The sequence below is a fragment of the Eptatretus burgeri genome, chromosome 11, assembly GCF_056783735.1.
Source record: "Eptatretus burgeri isolate ZD-2024b chromosome 11, Ebu_testis_v1, whole genome shotgun sequence".
Lineage (NCBI taxonomy): Eukaryota > Metazoa > Chordata > Myxini > Myxiniformes > Myxinidae > Eptatretus > Eptatretus burgeri.
The window spans coordinates 2314621-2336215 of record NC_140971.1 but is presented as its reverse complement, the minus strand read 5'-3'; the positions used below and the strand labels follow the sequence as shown (position 1 = coordinate 2336215).

At 46.1% G+C, this 21595-nt stretch overlaps 1 protein-coding gene across 6 annotated transcripts in view; it reads right to left on the bottom strand.

Annotated features, from left to right (window-relative positions):
* MED26 (mediator complex subunit 26) overlaps window positions 1-19562 on the bottom strand; it is a 26787-nt gene extending 7225 nt beyond the window's left edge. For 2 of the 6 annotated variants that reach the window (XM_085844894.1, XM_085844892.1), the window contains exons 1-3: window positions 19368-19562; window positions 2491-2565; window positions 1-887 (exon numbers count right to left, since the gene is read on the bottom strand). The exon at window positions 1-887 is cut by the window's left edge and continues 494 nt beyond it. In XM_085844894.1, coding sequence (XP_085701020.1) covers window positions 1-887; window positions 2491-2565; window positions 19368-19430 — 1025 coding nt within the window. In that variant the 5' untranslated portion in view covers window positions 19431-19562. Of the gene's footprint in view, window positions 888-1403; window positions 2266-2490; window positions 2566-6309; window positions 6395-19367 lie in introns of all 6 variants that reach the window. The other 4 variants (XM_085844897.1, XM_085844895.1, XM_085844896.1 and 1 more) reach the window with 4 other exon arrangements.
* Between the last annotated feature and the right edge of the window lie 2033 nt (window positions 19563-21595).

Here is a 21595-nt window from a genome sequence, read left to right as displayed (position 1 = left end):
TTTAGTTTTGCCGGTGGAGGTAAGGACTGGGGTTGAATGGTTTGGGGGAGCTGTGTTACCGAGTCGGTAGTCCCATCACATGCAACTGCCACTGCAGAACCTGAGGAAACAATGCTGCAGTCCTGAACTCTCAACCTTTTGCGACTGCTGATATTACTGCTGTTTTTGCATTTTTTTGAAGTGGTGGAATGAGAAAAAGCCGAGGAGTCCACCCGTGAGGCAACGGGCGATGGCAGAGAATGTGAGGAGGTGGGAACATGGCCACTATTAGCAGAACGTGGGGTGTTGTTGGTGATCTTGTTTTTGTCATCGTCCAGGTTTTGCCTTTTCCCCTTTGCTAAGCAGGAGTTTTCAGGCCTCGCAACTTTCAGACATCGTGCATCAACCTGGTCGTGGCAGTCTTCGTTGCTAACGGCAAGCTCGCAAGCCTTTAGACCAGTGTTGGGCTTCACAAGGTTAATTGGGAGTGGCTGAGGAGGTGTGAGCGGAAGGGACTGAGGAGCTGGGGATGGAACTTGAATTCTGTTTGGAGTCACAGAAAGGCCATTGTGTTGATGAGGTGACAGTGAAATAGGGGAGCGATGAAGTCTTCCATTGGGTTCAGGGGCGGGATTTGGTGTGACATTGGAGGTAAAGTTTGCATTTGCAGAAATGTTTGTAACAATATTAGTTGCTGAAGATACAGGACTGGATGCAGAACAAGGAGCAAGGGTAAGACTTGGATTAGTAACAAGGTTCGATGGAACATTGGGATTTGGAGCCGGAGAGCCTGATGCAGGAGTGACGAGTCGTTGCCAGGCACGAAGTAAACGTTTGGAACGTCGAGCGAGTTCCACGTCTCCCGTTTGCTTCCGAACTTCGTTAATATGTTTACCCAATCTGGTTTCCTGGCAGGGGTTTGGGTGGAAGGTAATCAGAATTAAGAGCGAGTTGTGTTACTCAAACAAATGATAATAAAACAGTATTGTATACACAATTTCATTACAAATACTCTACACTTCAATGGAGTATACAATTAATGCAAATTACTGAGGGGGTGGGTGGCAGGGCGAGTGGGGGATAGGGGTGAGTGGGGGAGAATTTTTTTTTGAAACATCTGTTACAAGAGTTGTAATAAAGTACGGTACATGATGATACGTAAACTTGCAAATAATAATTACATTTATAATGTTTAGTATTACAAAATGTCGCATTGAAACCTTCAAAAGAAGGCATCTTTGAGAGAACCATGTGGGAGAGAAGTTGCTTTTTGGGGGTTTCGTTGCCATTTTTCACTCGTTTTAACAATTTGGTACAAGTTCACCCAATACTAAATACCAAGCTGGCAAGAACCATGATAAATTGAACATGTGGCCTTACATGCGTGTAATACATGATAAAAGTGAAATGGCAGATGACGACACCTTGTGTTCTTTCTCCATCTCGGTATTTCCATCCACTCAAAGCACCAGCAGGTGTTCAACCAGTTCAGGCTGTCAAAGCATAACTTGCAGTACCATCCGCCACACTGTCCTATCGACATCTTGTTTGAGGGCAACAAAAACTCAAGGCACGTGACTATTCGACTGCAATACATTGGAAGGTCCGATCGGCTCAGCGAGCTTCACATACCCTTTTGAAACGGGGTTTATCGTGGTACTGCCTGCACCTTGTCAGGAAGTTGGAGAAAGCGAGGAACACTAACAACTCGGCAAGCTCACAGGCCACCTGTTTCCCGTAAAAGGGTCGTCGTCTTCTTTTGAATGCAGCACAAAGCTGTGGGGTAGCATCATTGACTGAGGGTGTGGCTGTGCCACTGATGCCAACTGCAGGTTCGGGCAGGAATTTGTTCATGGTGTCGGCGATAGCTCACTTACTCATTTGAGGAGGACACCGTGGGATCTTTAACGGCCGCCAACTAATGCCCGCAGACGGGACACCCAGTTTAATGTCCATCCGAGGGACGGTGCACACATTGATGAATCACCCTGCCTGTGAAACACCAGGATGACAGTTTAAAGCTCATTCGGGATTTGAACCCAGGCTAGACAGCTTCGAGACGAGTGTGCGTACATCGAGGACATCCTGCCAGCCTTTGTGAAAGGGTTAAATGAGATGATACGAGTGGTGGAGGACCTTCTTCTTCTTCTTTTATCCGCTGCTCTCGGTTGCAGGTTTGCATAATTGCTGGGACCGCAGCGGTGCCACCGATGCAGTTTATAGCTTGGTTTGGATTCCAACCCAGGCTAGACAGCTCAAGGGTGAATGTGTGTTCCTCTAGGTTATCTGCCAGCCAAGCGGTGATATGAAAGGTATTCAATGGAAACCAAGAAAAGGAACAGAATTTGCACATAATACATAGGGTACCGTTGAATGGAGGTTGGTGTGGCAAGAGGGAGCAGAGGAAAAATCAAATAAAAATAAATCAAGGTCATGGGTTATATTTTTGAGGATTGAGTTTTCGGTTTGTTTGAGTGTGCGGGATAATAGGACATCAAGACAAGAGATTACCTCCAAAGCTTCCTTTGTAATGGGGTAATGCTCAAGTGCAGACAGAACCTCCATGACAGCAGGCATGTTAACAATCTGAAACAGAACAATTGTGAAAAAGTTGAGTAACAATCTGAGACAACAAAATAACATACATTCATAAAGCCTTTCATTACATTTTCCACCACAAATTGACATTTTCAAAAAAAAAAAAATACTTTTAGGGCTGCAACAAAATAGCAATACATTAAACCCTCCAATGTCGCAGGTTCCAACATCACGGGTTTCCACCAATCGCGAGCAACCTATAGTGTTCTGATTTCGTTATCACAGTATTTCATTTCGGCCAATCACGGTTTTTGAGCTGAGATAAGTCATTGTTCGTGTCCACATGTACAATTACCTCCCATTACGAGCCTTCTCTTGTTCCTCATGCACCGTTAATTGGAGTAATCAGACCAGCATACAGGAACGAAACTAAATGTAACAACGAATAATCATCGAACAGGAAATGACAAACGGAGATCCTGTAAGATCTCGTGGACACACAATTAATAATGGTGCCCAAACATAAAACGATGGACAAAATTAATCACACCAAAAGGCTGAGAAAGATGATGACACTGTGCGAAGAAATCGAGTCGTTAGATACATCGGCAAAAAGTGAAAGTGCGGCATCTGTTGGCTGCCGTTTCCAGATCAATGAATCGACTGTGTGGAAACGAGTCAAATATCCGTGGAAGGGTTCCTGGCAGCAAAGAGCAAAAGGTTCTTTCTTGTACAGTGATCCTCATACTGAAAGGATGGAAAAAAAAGCACTTGATGTTTTGATTGAGGACCAAACAGAAAACAAGGACAAATGTATCCAAGAGCAGCATCCTGAAGGTTTTGTCGGCTAAAAAAAAACAAAAAAACAACTTCCGATATTTCGTCACGTGCCTTGATTCAGCCAATAGCGAGACCCGTCATAATGTATTTGCGTATTTACGATATATCGTGTATTTACGAAATTACGATACGATAAACGGAACAATCTTTAAATAGTGATGTGAACTTTTTGAAACTTTAAAGCAAATGTCCGAATATATTTAAAAGTTCATGATAGATGCTCTCAAAAGGCACCGTCAATGCGAGGATGTGTACATGTGCTTAGTATTTAAGGAGATCCGGATCTTGTATATACAAGAGCCGAGTCCTAAAGGTAAAGGTTTTGTCTTCCCAAGAAGAACAACAAGAACAAGAACAAGAACAAGAACAAGAACAAGAACAACGCCGAGCTCTCTGAGCAGTGTTCGCTACGCGAAACGCTGTTAAAAAGTGACCGAGTGGACCGGTATACAGGAGAAACCATTAAAGATTGACCAACGTTTTCACGAGGCACCCGGGGCCGAAGGATTCATGTCAATCATGGCTCATGTAACTAATGAATCAATGTGAAAGAAGGGATTTAAGCTGGAGCAGGTTTTTAATGCCGAAGAGACGGGATTATTTTGGAAGAGGATGCCATTTCATACCTTCCTGTCCAAGCAGGATTGTTTTACCCTTCTTCTATGTACCGATGGAGTAGGCGACTTCGTCGTGCTCCCAATGATCCAATAACCACCGCAAGTTCTACACGCACATGTTTCTCACCTCCATCCTCCCCCTATAGCATCATCATCATTTCTGAGCTAAGTCTTGTGTTTTTGTTTAATTTACACTGTATTTATTGTACATTTCAATGTTAACATGACATATATATATATATATATATATATATATATATATATATATATATATATATATATATATATATATATAATAATGTTAACATATTGTTACGAATTCGCGCCCGCCGGCGTGCGATCGGCCGCGTAACTCTAATAGCAGCCGCGTCGCCCACCGGACAGAGAATTCAGTCGTGACCCTCCTGGAACTACCACCAGGAGCCAGTCACGGGTGGGGGTTTCACCTCACCACAACCCAGTCCGTATTCTACCCGTGCGAAATAGGGTGAATCGCCGAATGTCGATATACCTAAGTACCCGCGCGGGTAGTGTACCGAGGAGTTGTACCATGCCGCAGGTCAGCTCCAGACACGAACCACTTAAGCGGCTCGTTCCGTGCTAAGGGGATAACCGAGCAGAGTTATCGCCGACCTTGACGGTTCAGGTTACTTGCAGGGTGTCTAAACCCACTACCAATCCCTTCCGTGATGCAAGATGGCACTTTCAAACGAAGGAAAGGACGCAACAAAACGGGTCACAATTTAACAAGCATTTTATTTCACACACACACACACAAGGCAAGCACGTATTCACAGCCATACAGTAAGAATGCACATATAACAGCCAAAGCAATGAAAGCAACGCAGAGCTACAACCGAATAAAGCAATGTCCAAGCACTTATTCAGGCTTACTTAAAAGACTGGGGCCACACATACATTTACACAAAAAGCAAATAAAAGCCACCCTCATGGGCAAGGGGGCAGACAGGTCCGTGGACCAAATTTACGTGGGACCTGGGTGAGCGGCCAGGTCCACGAGACCGAAGGGGTCTTACGCACGCCCTCGTAGCGCGATGGTGGGCTAGCCGCAATGTCAGCGTAACGTGCCTGACTCCGTGCCCCTGGCGTGGTCAGTGAGCTCCTTTAGGCGTGCGTTGCGCAGGCACGTGTTGGTCGGTCGACACCACGGTTGGGGTGGGGAACGGACGGGGTTACCGGCGCTATCTCAGCGCAGATGAGGGAATTGTTGATGCTCGGGGTGGAGAGAGAGGAATGGCGGACGCTCCGTCCCGCTAGCGGGGCCTTGGGACCGCACCGACTACGGCGAACTCTTGCCCCTGAGCCCTCTTCCGCGTCCCTGCTTCACTCCGCAACTCGTCCCTCGACCTCAACTCCGAGCTCCATCCCCTTCGCCGTCTGATCCCCGCAAACACACGACTCAGACTCCACGACCCGACAACGACAACCTCAACGACGACCTCAGTCTTCACTCGACCAGCCAGCGAGTCGCCTTGTGCTCGCGTCTTAATACACCGGGGGAGGAGCGTGTATGTAAATTCGCAGATCAAAATGCGCTTGGAGGCGGGGCCACGCCACCCGATGTTCAGCCATTGGTTGGGCAAAAAGGGGCGTGAGCCTTTCTTGATCCGAATTTCCTCCTAAAAGGAATCCACATGCATCGCGCTTGGGGGCGGGGCCACACCGCTCGACGCTCGTCCATTGTACGGAGGAAAACGTGGCGTGAACCTCCCCTGATCCGATTTCCTCTCCCGTAAAGGCATCCATTTGTACTCGCGACTCGACGCGTTCGGTAACAATCACCGAACGGGCCCTGGACAGCACGACGTTCGGTGTTGACAGGTGGTGTGGTTGATGGTTGTGGAAGGAGAAAGGCGAAGGTGGTGGGGGGTTTGCTGTGGTGGTTTGGTTGTTGGCGGATGATTGGTCCAAAATAATGATAGATAAAGAAAAATGGCTAACTCAAAGCGTCGCAGCCCGGATGAATCACACATATTCCCTCTAAACAACGGGTGTGGACTAACTACACATGAACTTATCGATATATCTAACCTGAGGACCTTTCTGGTGTATTGCAAATTTCCACAGCCGTAACAATATATATCATGTTAACATTGAAATACACAAAACATACAGTGTAAACGAGAAGGGCACTCGGTGGAGTGCATACCTCCGCCACATAATACCTGATCCATGAGAACATACCGGGCCCAATACATTTTTGAAATATCATTCTATCCAGTACTGTATCGTTTTTGGCCCTATCTCTCAACGGTGAAGAATCATTTTTAAAAATAAATAATTCTCATATCCAGATCCGGATTCGGATGTTCACCAAAATCGAATCAATTCGTCCTTGTAACACATCCAACCTGTTCACCAAGTTTCATCTGAATCCGTCCATAACTTTTTGAGACATCCTGCACACAAACAGATTGACAGAGACAGAAAGGAGTGAAAACATAACCTCCTTCACCTTCGGTGGCGGAGGTAATTAAACAAAAACAAGACTTTTACCTTTTCAATTTATTCAAAAACAGTGAGGTGGGTGAGGGTAAACATATATTACATACTTGTTCGTACTATACTTTACCGAAAATAAAAACACAAGACTTAGCTTGGAGATGATGATTATGCTGTGTGCATGCATTTATTGAAATATACAAGAAATACAAACATACATATCCGTGTTTAATTACCTCCGCCACTGAAGGTGAACGAGTGTGTGTGTGTGTGTGTGTGTGTGTGTGTGTGTGTGTGTGTGTGTGTGTGTGTGTGTGTGTGTGTGTGTGTGTGTGTGTGTGTGTGTGTGTGTGTGTGTGTGTGTGTGTGTGTGTGTGTGTGTGTGTGTGTGTGTGTGTGTGTGTGTGTGTGTGTGTGTGTGTGTGTGTGTAGGATATCTCAAAAAGTTGTGGACGGATCTGGATGATACTTTGTTGACAGTTTCGGTTTGTGACAAAGAAGTAGTGATGAGATTGTGGTGAAGATCCAGATCAGACTACGAGAATTATTTAAGTGATCCTTCCCCATTGAGAGATGGGGTTAAACTAATATAGAGCACGATATCTCAGAAAGATGTGCACGGATTCGGATGAAACTTGGACAGGTTGGGTGTGTGGCAAGGACGAATTGATTCTCCTTTGGTGAAGATCCGAAAATTATTTAATCTCTAAAGTGATTCTTCACCATTGAGAGAGAGGGCCAAAAAACGATATAGTACTGCACAGCATGATATTTCAAACATGTATTGGGCCCGATATGTTCTCATGGATCAGGTATTACGTGGCGGAGGTTTGCGATCCACCAAGTGCCCTTCTAGTTTCAATCGTAATGTGTTTATTTTTGGCTGCCATCGATCTTCCTCGAAGTCCAGGAACCAAACCACCCTCTTCCCATCATTAGCTGTTGCGTTCCACGATCACGGTTTTATCTCTCGCGACATTTTCCAGGATCCTTACCCGCGCGATACTGGAGGGTTTACCATCATGAAACACCAGTCACACGAGTTTAAAAAAAAAAAAAAACAACATTGAAAATTGTTAATTAGTGTTGATGCAAAGGGTGAGGAGACTTGAAAGAGGACACACCTGACTATCTGAACATGATGATCATGTCATCGTGCTTTTTATCCGATAAACATCCGACACCACCATCGGCCCAAATTACGATCTGATAAACATCCGGCACTTCCATCAGCCCAAATTACGATCCGATAAACAGCTTAGTGGTTAGAGTGGTGGCTTGGGATCCTAGGGTCCTGAGTTTGAGTTCCGTTTTCCACTGAATTAACACCAAGGGGTTGACTCAGCCTGTAATCCAATACTTCCAAGGTTGGCGAAATGAGCACCAGTGTGCTGGTAATCGGGGCACTGCCCCCTAACCAATGATGCAACCAGCAGCCAAAAAAGGCAGCACACGATGGGAACCACCACATAACCCAATGTGATTAAAAACACCTCACCTCCATGTAATTCAAAACAACTGCCACTGTGCTGTTCAAACACCTCATGTCGCTCACGAGACCAGATTGTTTTAACTGAGGATAAGTACTTGAGTTGCCGCGTTGTCATGATTTACACCAAGCAGAATTCAAACGTATTTGTAATATTCGTGATAATACGTTTTTTGATGAGCAATTTAAGTTTGGAGAAAAAAAAAATACCCTTAGGACAGATACATGGGAGAGGTATGTGCAGCCCGGAAGTTCGGTACGATTTCACAAAAGTTTGAGGGAGTAATTCAATGACAACACAACACGTGACAGATGCTGCACAGATATACAGGGTGTTTCAAAAGATTGATATAACTGACTTCCTGCCATTTGTTTGTTTGTTTTTGACCAAAGCCGTTTTCCTTTTCAGGGTTTGGTGGTGTTATCGTGGTATTTGTTCCCTGGGATTTCTAGCTCCGCAGCTCAACTATGGCATTGGCAGTGAAGCAGAAGAAAAAAGTGGTGGCTCTGTGGTATGAGGCTAAATCATATGTGGACACCTGCCGGAGGGTCTGTCGGGAATACAACCTCAGACCACGTGATGTACCCACAAATTGTGCCATTCAACATATTGTGAAACATTTTGAGCACAAGGGAACAGTGCACAACTAGTGCAAGAGCAACAGTGGCAGGCCAGCATCAACAACGAAGAGCCAAGCCAACATAGACGCCGTGTGGGATTCTGCAGTGGACAGTCCCAAGAAGTCCCACCGCCGGTGCTCTTGGGAGCTCGGCATCAAACAAACATCAATCTGGCATATCCTCACGAAGGAACTGAAGCTTTTCCCATACATCATCTCTATTAAGCAAAAAATGAGTGAAGATGACATGAGAAGGAGACTTGATATGTGCAATTGGCTCAGTGACAGGATGGAGCGGTACCCAGACTGGATCAAGCTGAACTGCTTCAGTGATGAAACCCTTTTTCCACTTGAACGGTGCAATCAACAACTACATTTTCTGGGGGGGGGGGGTGGTAGAAGCACCTGAGGAGATTACTGAGAGGTACCTGAAAGGGCCGAAGGTCACGTGCTTTTTCCACTTCAATGCCAGATGGGGAATGCGAGGGCCTAACTGGTTTGAGAATGACAACAGCAGGACGGTGACGATCAACGGTGAGCACTACAGAGCCGTGCTCCAGAAGGTCCATAATGATCGAGCCCAAAAGGTCACTCCAAACCAGCTCAGCACGACCTGGTTTATGCAGGATAGTGCATCCCCACATACAGCTGGTAATGTTACGAATTTGGAAGTTTACTGCACTCAACATACAGGTCCTATAGCTCAGTTATATCGATAAGTAAATGTGGATAGATAGCTCCATTTTCCCTTGTCTAATGGGAATTAAATGTATGTGCGCTGTGCGTTATTTTAACAGTTAGGATTTTTACACCACTTATAACAACAACACGCCTTCACTTCGCTTCCTCACACCGACGCCATTGTCGAAGTGCGTTCGACCACGTACGTGGGTGGAGTTTCCTCGGCCACCAGAGCTCCGACTCCACCCCAGAGAGACGGAATGTTCCCCGCGACCAATGAGAGGCAAGACGTCTCAGACACTGACTTTCCCACGAACCTCGGACCAATGAGAGGTGAGACGTCTCAGACGGCGATCTTTCCCTGTCGAGGGTGAATTTCCCCGGTAGTTTGGATGACGTGGGTATTTAGGTAAATTGAAATTGGCGATCGACCCTACGCCACGTGGTCGACCTATTGGTGAACTTCGGTCCGATAAGGGACCCGTCGGCTCCTGAGTTATCCGGGGTGACGACCTATACATTCTGGGTGATCGGTGGAGCCGACTCTACTGCTCCATCTGGTGGTCGTGCTCGTCACCGATACCGGCCCCGCAACAGTAACACCATCACTTTCCTGCAGCAGCTCTTCAGAAACCGCCTCGTTGCCCTGGGTACCGCTCATGACTGGGCACCCCATAACCCAGACTTGAACCCTCTGGACCACTGGTTCTGATGGGCTGCCAAGGGCTGTGTCTACGCCAACCACCCTGCCACACTGGATGATCTGAAGCAGGAGGTGTCAGGCTACCTCCAGGTCAGTGCCACATGAGACCAACAGGAAAGTTGGACAGAACTTTGAAGTCAGGATCAATACCTGTCTGAACACACATATCAAGAACATCAATTACAAGGATTTTGTGTAAATGCCAATTTCAGACCTTGGGCTCTCACTAACTCCAGCAGTGATTTAGTGCAATAGCTATCAGTGGTAGAAAATACCACATCATAAGCTTTCAATAAATGTTTGGTTCACGTTCCTGAGGTTTCTGTTTCTTTGTAAATAAATATTTAAAAGTTGCAATACTCTTTTTGAAACACCCTGTATATCCTCGTATAATAATCTTGCCTCCCCCTCAACTCACAATCCAAAAAATGGCTTCACAATCAAAACCAAGTGTGTTCTCATATTCCAAACAATTTGTGAAAGCAGAAATCAAATTATACATATTTTTTAAAAAATTGTTCGCCTGCTGTGTACCTTTTCTGCTCCAAGAGCACCAAAGCATATCAAATGGAACAAATAATAAGCTCAGGAAGGTCTTCGTCCTTCAGGGAATTCCACACATGGACCATGTGTGCAGAGCACATCTGCTCCACCATAATATAAACCTCCTTTTGGTGAAACTACCTAAATCCAGGATCACTGCTCACCTCCACTCGTTTGTTGCTCTTTTTCCTACGTGTGGAATCAACTTTTCACATCGGCTTCAATCTCACTCTTCTCTCCAAATCTTCAAGACAGCTGTTCACCACCATCTCAGTTTGTCAACAATCCCCCCCAAAATTGATCGTTTTTGCCTCGCTAACCCCACCTCCCACCGCCCAACCCCACCAATCTTCCAAATTTCAAGCTTTCCATTCTGAGAGTTTCCTTCTGGATCCATCTTGACCATCCCATGCATCCCCTCTACTGCCCCTCATTCCTCCCTCCACCCATTGTATCGTCAAGTCTGTGTCCATCTTTGGTTTGAACTCAGCTACCTTTTGTTCCTTTTATCCAGTTGCATCGTTCAGTGTACTAGTGTTAGTTCCACCATGAGCCTCGACTATGGAAACAAAAAAAGGGGTTGATGGTGGACCGTGTTCACCCTGCAGAAACCTGGGGAGATAAAGCTCAGTACAAAACCAGATGGGAGGCGGTAGAAGACAGAAAGACCACAGATGTGTCTGCGATGGGAAAGTCATACGTGTGTGTGTGTGTGTCACCAGGATATCTGAAAAAGTCTGGACGGATTCGGAAGAACCTTTGTTGACAGATGGGCGCTTCCAAAGGACGAATCGATTCGATTTTGGTGAAGATCCGATTCCGGATCCAGAAAGGATAATTTCTCATTTGTAAAGCAATTCTTTACCATCGAGAGATGAGAACAAAAACAATATATTGCATGACATCTCAACAGGTTGTGGATAGATCATGACAAAACTTGGTGGATGAGTTGTGCAAGTGTCAAGAACAAGCCGATTTGATTTTGGTTCAGGTCTGGATCCAGATCCGGCCGACGAGATGGGATACAAAACGTAAACTGTTCACCTGGCGGAGGTGTGCGCTCCGACTGAGTGTCGGTCTAATCTTTGTCGATTTTACATCGAAGAGCCAAGCACACCACGGGAGGCAAGGTCCTTTGGATCACATGGATCAGCTTATTCCATGCCCTGTCAAATTTTATAAAAACATATTCTACCTACAATCAGAAAGTAAACTGAACCAAAACACACTTGTTTACCGATGGACAGGTACTTTCGTTGTGGAGCACTCCACGGATATCGAGTGCGGTTCAGATACCCGGCCCAATTAGGTTTCGAAAGTCATCTTGCATTTACTAAAAAATACATTACATAATAGCTCTCCGAATGTACACGTTAAAATTTTCTGCAGAAGCAATCGTGCAGCCTTGAAAAAGGATCCAACGTACGTTGCAACACCAAGACACTTGTACTCCATTATCACGGTACGCAACCGGCGGAGCACGATGGGCTCATCCCATGCTCTCAAGAGATTATGGAACTCTCAAAAGAATAATTGTCAGCAAACTGTACTCTGTTTTCATCCCAAAAGGATTTCGGAGAGACAGAGCTGACAATTTTAATTACACCACCTGTCATACAAACACTAAGCAGCTCCTAATGACGGCCTCCTAATGAGGCCCACACAGGACGTGCAAACGACGAGTACAACCAACAAATGCACCAGGGATGATATCAAACTTCAACACCGGCAGTTCAGCTCGACACCAAACTCAAACACAAACGGCTCATTTTAAACGTGCCTACAAAAGAGTACCGTTTGCAAAAACATGTCAAATAAAATAACATAAAATACAATAACAAAACCGAATCAAAGTCAAATTTTCTTTCAAGCATCAATGAAAGGACCCCTCCACGCACCGACTGCATTTTCCATTCACCTGCCCGAGTCGAGGCACTTTTGCACCTTCCGAGACATACAGCACGGTGAGGGTATGTACTTGAAGAAACACTTTCACCTGGTCGAGGTGTTTGGAGAAGGTAACGCTATCGTTGAGTCCTTCCAATTGGTGGACTGCATTACTACATCCCTTATATGAATTAGTGAAGGCCAGCGAGATGTAAATGGTCACGATGGACAATGCTGGGACATCCAACAGGGAAACCGGATGTACACTTTGGGGTTCCATTAGACTGTTATCAGCCGATTGATGCGCAAAACATCAACCAACCAATGATGTTAAAAACAGGCCTCTTTCTGGATGAACCAGGGTGACCCCCAACAGTGAAGATGCAGCCATGACCAGGCTTGTCAGACGTATTCATTTTGCCTCGAGCGTAGTGTCGTGGCATAAATGGAATCTCACCGCTAGGTCGTACGTGAGAACCGTCCAGAACCCGCTTTGTGCTGCACATTACAAAGCCAGGAGACGATAAGATGCCCTCTTCTCATCCCAGAACAAAAGGCAACCGGCTTGGCACGGTGCCGGGCACCTCGAGTCCTGCAAGAAGATCTCCCGAGAGCAAATTTCTCCAGCAAGTGACCGATGGTAGAACTCTGGCTTCACGGCTACCTCACCCGGCCTATACACCCAATAACGGAGTCGAGCCAATCCCGTTTGGGAGTGGATCCATTATGATATGGGGCTGCCTCGATTAAGATTATAAACTTGACGTAATCACGGTACATAGTAAGCAGATCGGTGAAAAGCACCGAAGGGACATTTTGGATCAAGGTGTTGTTCCACATTGTGCCAACCATCCAATTCTCACAATACCTGCATTGATGGATAAAAATACCAGATCCTTCCATGGTCCATGATTGTGCAGTTATTGACTTCTTGTGAACCAATGGCATCACAACATTGCCCTGGCCATCACAGACTCCTGATATATATACTTTATATACAATGGAGAGCATTTGGGACATTCTTGGGTGAGACTGAAGAAAATGGACCCGCCCGTGCCGACTCTAGCACATATAGAGACTGCTCTGCACCGGGAACGGCAACAACTCCCTTTGGATTCCCTCTGGTGGCTTCTTCATGGGATGAGAGGGAGCGTCACAGCAGACATTCGTTCTAATACACATTATTGACCTTTTGAGATATTCACTCCGTCGTTACACCATTGCACGTCATTATGGCCTGGTCTCGAACCCGACATCACACGGTGTGTGTGTGTGAACATCAGACCCATTCTTTAGTTATCGTGTTGTTTGGTGCATTATCGTGCCATCACGGATATTGTCATTTTGTGATTTAAATAAATAAATGGTATGGTTGTGATAAACAGCTCCAATGGTCCAATGTAGACTGATACGGTTCCAATCGACGGCTCCACTGGTCCGAGAGAGACTGTTCCGGTTATGATAAATGTCTCTGATGGTTTGATATAGATGGTTATGGTTATGACAAACGGCTCTGATATAGACGGTTCCGGTTCCGTTATAGAAGGTTACGACTCCGATATAGACGGTTCCGGTTCCGATAAACGACTCCGATATAGACAGTAACGGTTCCCATATAGATGGTTACGACTCCGATATAGACAGTTACGGTTCCGATAAAGACTTATGGCTCTGATATAGACGGTTACGACTCCGATATCGACGGTTACGGTTCCGATAAAGACTGTTATGGCTCTGATATAGACGGTTACGACTCCGATATAGACGGTTACAGTTCCGATAAACAACTCCGATATAGACGGTTACGGCTCCGATATAGACGGTTACGGTTACGATATAGACGGTTACGGCTCCGATGTAGATGGTTACGGTTCCGATAAAGACTGTTATAGCTCTGATATAGACGGTTACGGTTCCGATAAAGACTGTTATAGCTCCGATATAGACGGTTACGGTTCCGATATAGACGGTAACAACTCCGATAAACGACTCCGATATAGACGGTTACGGTTCCCATATAGATGGTTACGACTCCGATATAGACAGTTACGGTTCTGATAAACAGCTCCGTTATAGACGGTTCTGGTTCCGATAAACGGCTCCAATATAGATGGTTACGACTCCATTTTTGGACGGTTATGACTCCGATATAGATGGTTACGACTCCGATAAACAGCTCTGTTATAGATGGTTCTGGTTCCAATATCGATGATTAAGACTCCATTTTTGGACGGTTATGACTCAGATATAGATAGTTACGGTTCCGATAAGCGGTTCCAATATAGATGGTTATGATTCCGATATAGACGGTTACGGCTCCGATACAGACGGTTGCGACTCCGATAAACGACTCCGATATAGACGGTTACGACTCTGATATAGACAGTTACGGTTCTGATAAACAGCTCCGTTATAGACGGTTCTGGTTCCGATAAACGGCTCCAATATAGATGGTTACGACTCCGTTATAGACGGTTACAGTTCCAATATAGATGGTTATGACTCCATTTTTGGACGGTTATGACTCCGATAAGCGGCTCCGATATAGATGGTTACGACTCCGATAAACAGCTCTGTTATAGATGGTTCTGGTTCCAATATAGATGGTTACGACTCCATTTTTGGACGGTTATGACTCCGATAAGTGGCTCCGATATAGATAGTTACGGTTCCAATAAGCGGCTCCAATATAGATGGTTATGACTCCGATATAGACAGTTACGGTTCCGATAAAGACTGTTATGGCTCTGATATAGACGGTTACGACTCCGATATCGACGGTTACGGTTCCGATAAAGACTGTTATGGCTCTGATATAGACGGTTACGACTCCGATATAGACGGTTACGGTTCCGATAAACAACTCCGATATAGACGGTTACGGCTCCGATATAGACGGTTACGGTTACGATATAGACGGTTACGGCTCCGATGTAGATGGTTACGGTTCCGATAAAGACTGTTATAGCTCTGATATAGACGGTTACGGTTCCGATAAAGACTGTTATAGCTCCGATATAGACGGTTACGGTTCCGATATAGACGGTAACAACTCCGATAAACGACTCCGATATAGACGGTTACGGTTCCCATATAGATGGTTACGACTCCGATATAGACAGTTACGGTTCTGATAAACAGCTCCGTTATAGACGGTTCTGGTTCCGATAAACGGCTCCAATATAGATGGTTACGACTCCATTTTTGGACGGTTATGACTCCGATATAGATGGTTACGACTCCGATAAACAGCTCTGTTATAGATGGTTCTGGTTCCAATATCGATGATTAAGACTCCATTTTTGGACGGTTATGACTCAGATATAGATAGTTACGGTTCCGATAAGCGGTTCCAATATAGATGGTTATGATTCCGATATAGACGGTTACGGCTCCGATACAGACGGTTGCGACTCCGATAAACGACTCCGATATAGACAGTTACGACTCTGATATAGACAGTTACGGTTCTGATAAACAGCTCCGTTATAGACGGTTCTGGTTCCGATAAACGGCTCCAATATAGATGGTTACGACTCCGTTATAGACGGTTACAGTTCCAATATAGATGGTTATGACTCCATTTTTGGACGGTTATGACTCCGATAAGCGGCTCCGATATAGATGGTTACGACTCCGATAAACAGCTCTGTTATAGATGGTTCTGGTTCCAATATAGATGGTTACGACTCCATTTTTGGACGGTTATGACTCCGATAAGTGGCTCCGATATAGATAGTTACGGTTCCAATAAGCGGCTCCAATATAGATGGTTATGACTCCGATATAGACAGTTACGGTTCCGATAAAGACTGTTATGGCTCTGATATAGACGGTTACGACTCCGATATAGACGGTTACGGTTCCGATAAACAACTCCGATATAGACGGTTACGGCTCCGATATAGACGGTTACGGTTACGATATAGACGGTTACGGCTCCGATGTAGACGGTTACGGTTCCGATAAAGACTGTTATAGCTCTGATATAGACGGTTACGGTTCCGATAAAGACTGTTATAGCTCCGATATAGACGGTTACGGTTCCGATATCGACGGTTACGGTTCCGATAAAGACTGTTATAGCTCCGATATAGACGGTTACGGTTCCGATAAAGACTGTTATAGCTCCGATATCGACGGTTACGGTTCCGATAAAGACTGTTATAGCTCCGATAGACGGTTACGGTTCCGATATCGACGGTTACGGCTCCGATATAGACGGTTACGGTTCCGATAAAGACTGTTATAGTTCCGATAGACGGTTACGGTTCCGATAAAGACTGTTATAGCTCCGATATAGACGGTTACGGTTCCGATAAAGACTGTTATAGCTCCGATATCGACGGTTACGGTTCAGATAAAGACTGTTATAGCTCTGATATAGACGGTTACGGCTCCGATATAGACGGTTACGGTTCCGATAAACGACTCCGATATCGACGGTTACGGTTCCGATAAACGACTCCGATATAGACGGTTACGGTTCCGATAAAGACTGTTATAGCTCCAATATAGACGGTTACGACTCCGATATAGACGGTTACGGTTCCGATAAACAACTCCGATATAGACGGTTACGGCTCCGATATAGACGGTTACGGTTACGATATAGACGGTTACGGCTCCGATGTAGACGGTTACGGTTCCGATAAAGACTGTTATAGCTCTGATATAGACGGTTACGGTTCCGATAAAGACTGTTATAGCTCCGATATAGACGGTTACGGTTCCGATAAAGACTGTTATAGCTCCGATATAGACGGTTACGGTTCCGATAAACGACTCCGATATCGACGGTTACGGTTCCGATAAAGACTGTTATAGCTCCGATATAGATGGTTACGGTTCCGATAAAGACTGTTATAGCTCCGATATAGACGGTTACGGTTCCGATAAAGACTGTTATAGCTCCGATATCGACGGTTACGGTTCAGATAAAGACTGTTATAGCTCCGATATAGACGGTTACGGTTCCGATATCGACGGTTACGGTTCCGATGTAGACGGTTACGATATAGACGGTTACGGCTCCGATATAGACGGTTACGATATAGACGGTTACGATATAGACGGTTACGGCTCCGATGTAGACGGTTACGATATAGACGGTTACGGCTCCGATATCGACGGTTACGGTTCCGATAAAGACTGTTATAGCTCCGATATAGACGGTTACGGTTCCGATAAAGACTGTTATAGCTCCGATATCGACGGTTACGGTTCCGATAAAGACTGTTATAGCTCCGATATAGACGGTTACGGTTCCGATAAAGACTGTTATAGCGCCGATATCGACGGTTACGGTTCCGATAAAGACTGTTATAGCTCCGATAGACGGTTACGGTTCCGATATCGACGGTTACGGTTCCGATAAAGACTGTTATAGTTCCGATAGACGGTTACGGTTCCGATAAAGACTGTTATAGCTCCGATATAGACGGTTACGGTTCCGATAAAGACTGTTATAGCTCCGATATCGACGGTTACGGTTCCGATAAAGACTGTTATAGCTCCGATATAGACGGTTACGGTTCCGATAAAGACTGTTATAGCGCCGATATCGACGGTTACGGTTCCGATAAAGACTGTTATAGCTCCGATAGACGGTTACGGTTCCGATATCGACGGTTACGGTTCCGATAAAGACTGTTATAGTTCCGATAGACGGTTACGGTTCCGATAAAGACTGTTATAGCTCCGATATAGACGGTTACGGTTCCGATAAAGACTGTTATAGCTCCGATATCGACGGTTACGGTTCAGATAAAGACTGTTATAGCTCTGATATAGACGGTTACGGCTCCGATATAGACGGTTACGGTTCCGATAAACGACTCCGATATCGACGGTTACGGTTCCGATAAACGACTCCGATATCGACGGTTACGGTTCCGATAAACGACTCCGATATCGACGGTTACGGTTCCGATAAACGACTCCGATATAGACGGTTACGGTTCCGATAAAGACTGTTATAGCTCCGATATAGACGGTTACGGTACCGATATAGACGGTTACGGCTCCGATGTGGACGGTTACGATATAGACGGTTACGGCTCCGATATCGACGGTTACGGCTCCGATGTGGACGGTTACGATATAGACGGTTACGGCTCCGATATCGACGGTTACGGCTCCGATATCGACGGTTACGGCTCCGATATAGACGGTTACGGCTCCGATGTGGACGGTTACGATATAGACGGTTACGGCTCCGATATCGACGGTTACGGCTCCGATGTGGACGGTTACGATATAGACGGTTACGGCTCCGATATCGACGGTTACGGCTCCGATGTGGACGGTTACGGTTTTACTAAACGGCTCGGTCCAGAAATACACAAGAGCACATACACAACACGCTCCCAAGTGTGATGTGGATATTCTGAACTCAAACACTGACAACTCACTTCGACCCCAAAATAAAACGAACAGCTTCATTTAAACCACAAGAAGTCTTCCAGTTCCCATGGAAACGAGACTTTTAAACTTTATTCTCAATTGGCCCGAACGTCGCGGACAAGGTGCACGTGGAAGCAAGTTGGAAGGCATCGCGACGCGAACGGCGCCGTGTGTGCCACGGCCGTGTATCGGCCGACACACCTGGACGACCGTCACGCAGGTACACGGAGAAATAAATAAATAAAAACCAAAAGCATCACGAACAGCAACTTGCACCGTGACGGCATCACGAGGATCATGAGGACAGGGAGCGTCGTGTGCGCCGTCAACAGGGAGCGTTTCATCGCCATCGTGAGCACCAGACGGTGATCCTCGGACCTCGTCAACACGTCGTGACACTCGAACTCGAGGAAACCTCAGCACGTCCTTCACAGCGTGCGAGTTACACGTTAGGCCCCGCTCGAGCCCGTGCTCGACTAGCGAGAGGAGCCGCGGATGGCGCCACGAAGCCCCAAGAGGTGAGACGTCGCGGGCGTCAAGCGGACGGTGATCGCCCGGAACTACTTCCCGAAACACGCGCAACCCGCGGCCGCAAAACCCACCTTCGCATCTTTATCGATGGCAGCGAGCAGGGAGTCTTTCAATTGCTGCGGAGTTCGCGACATGGAGCCGCCAAGCTCCAGCCTCAGCCTCAGCGGCCGCGCCGCGACATGGCGTCGGGCACTTCCGCCGCTGTGAGCACGCGAACGGGGGACACATCCGCTATGATCCCGAGGCGGAAACTTCCGGCGTGCGGCGGCTTCCTCTTCCTCTTGTTATTCTTCTTCTTCTTCTGATTCTGCTTCTTCTTCTGATTCTTCTTCTTCTTCCTGCTCCTCCTCTGCCGCCTCCACCTCCTCCTCTTCTTCGACTTCTAATTCTTATTCTTCTTTTTTGGGATTCAATGACGATTTCAGAGCCACGAGGCTCTATATAGGCCACGCACCAAAACTTGAACCTCGTTCCCAAGGAACCGTTCGGTTTCCCGAAACTTTTCCAAGGATTTCCCGATTCTTAACCTGCAGAGAGATCCCTGATCTCTCCGACATGCCTGGGAAGGATGCTGAAGAGCAGCGACCACACCTGCGCACACACCTGCGCACACACCTGCGCACACCTTGGAACAGAATGTTCCCCTCGTGCAGGTGTCCCACTGAAATTGCCATTTTTTTTTCACAATCATGTTCTTGACGACTGACTAGACTAACAATTCCTGTTACACAGCATTGTTACAGCAGAAAAGCATTGTGACGTCATGAATCGATTAAAAACACGTTTTCCATGATGTTTAATGATAAGGACACAGGAATAGTACAAAATTTGGGGGTGAGGTTAGTATTAGGAGAGAAAATATTTGAATTTTTTTTTACTATGTTTCAGGTATGTTTGCCGGTGAGATAATGAAGATACCGTTATTCTAAACGTATAAAAATAAAATAATTACAAATTTATCTTCAGGAGCGGCTGAGGGGGGGGGGGGTTATGTTATTCTCCTCATTGCTGCTAATTATTTTATAACACTTTAATGTTAATATTATTAATACTAGTGCGGGCCCGTACGTGCGTTGCCACACGTGCAAAAAAGAAGAAGAATAGTGACGTTATCGTGACGTCATAGCACCGTGTCCTGTCATTGGTTTGGTAAATAAATGGCCATAACTTGGGAACCACTTGTCCGATTAATATCAAACCTTGAAAAGACACATCCACAGGGCCCCAGCAACATTCCTGGCAAGTTTCAATTAGATCGGAACAGTGGTTGTCGAGAAACAGCGGTCAGAGACAGACAAGCAGACACACAGAGATTGCTGGAATTGTAGATAGATGCAATTGTCAGTATTTTTTTTTATTACTTTTGACATTTGAAGTGGCCTCCGAAGTGGGAATTCCTCCGAATTTTTTTTTGCAATCGAGGTTAAAGCAACGTAGGCTAAGCAAATGTGAAAATAACACGGAGTCCTCTTACTCGTAATACAACTAATTGTTCTGAAACGTCACTCGTAACACCCTCTCCCACTAACACCAGGAGCGGTGATACACAGTAATCCGTCCTTCACAGGACTGGGAATCCTCCGTCGTGCAAAGTCCTTCCTCGGCCCTCTTGAGCTCCTGACCACTTACAAAGCTTTTGTCCGTAGCCTGATGGAGTACTGCTCTCCCCTCTGGGCTGGTGCTCCTGCCTCCCACCTTTCTCGACTTCACGCTGTCGAAACCAGGGCTTTTAAGATCATTGGCATCTCCCGCAATGAAGCTGAGTCTTTGGGCCTCTCACTCAATCACCGCAGGTTGGTCGGTGGTCTTTCTGTCTTCTACCGACTCCTCTCCAGCCTTGCCCCCCCTGCTCTCTCTGTGATTTGTCCCAACCACATTTCCACAGGGCGCTCAAGGTCCGCCAACAACCCCTTCTGGTAAAACTACCAAAATCACGAATCACTGCTCATCTTCACTCTTTCATTCCTCTTTTTTCCCGCCTTTGGAATAAACTTCCTCACTCTATTCTTTCCCATTCTTCCCTCCAGGCTTTCAAAACAGCTGTTCACCACCACCTCTTATCTTCCCCCATCCAAATCCTCGATCTTTTCTACCCCCGATAATCCACCCAAGCCCACTTCCTTCAATTCTCCTGCTTTCCTTCCTGAAAGTCCCTTTAATGTCCATCTTCCCCTCGCCATGTTCCCCGTCCCATCCCCATCCCTCTCCCTTCCACAGTTCACCTGTGTCTGTTCCCCAATGTTTTGTCCCTTCCACTCCCGCCCCTCTTGTCTCATGCCTCCTTGCTGTGAGTTGTGTG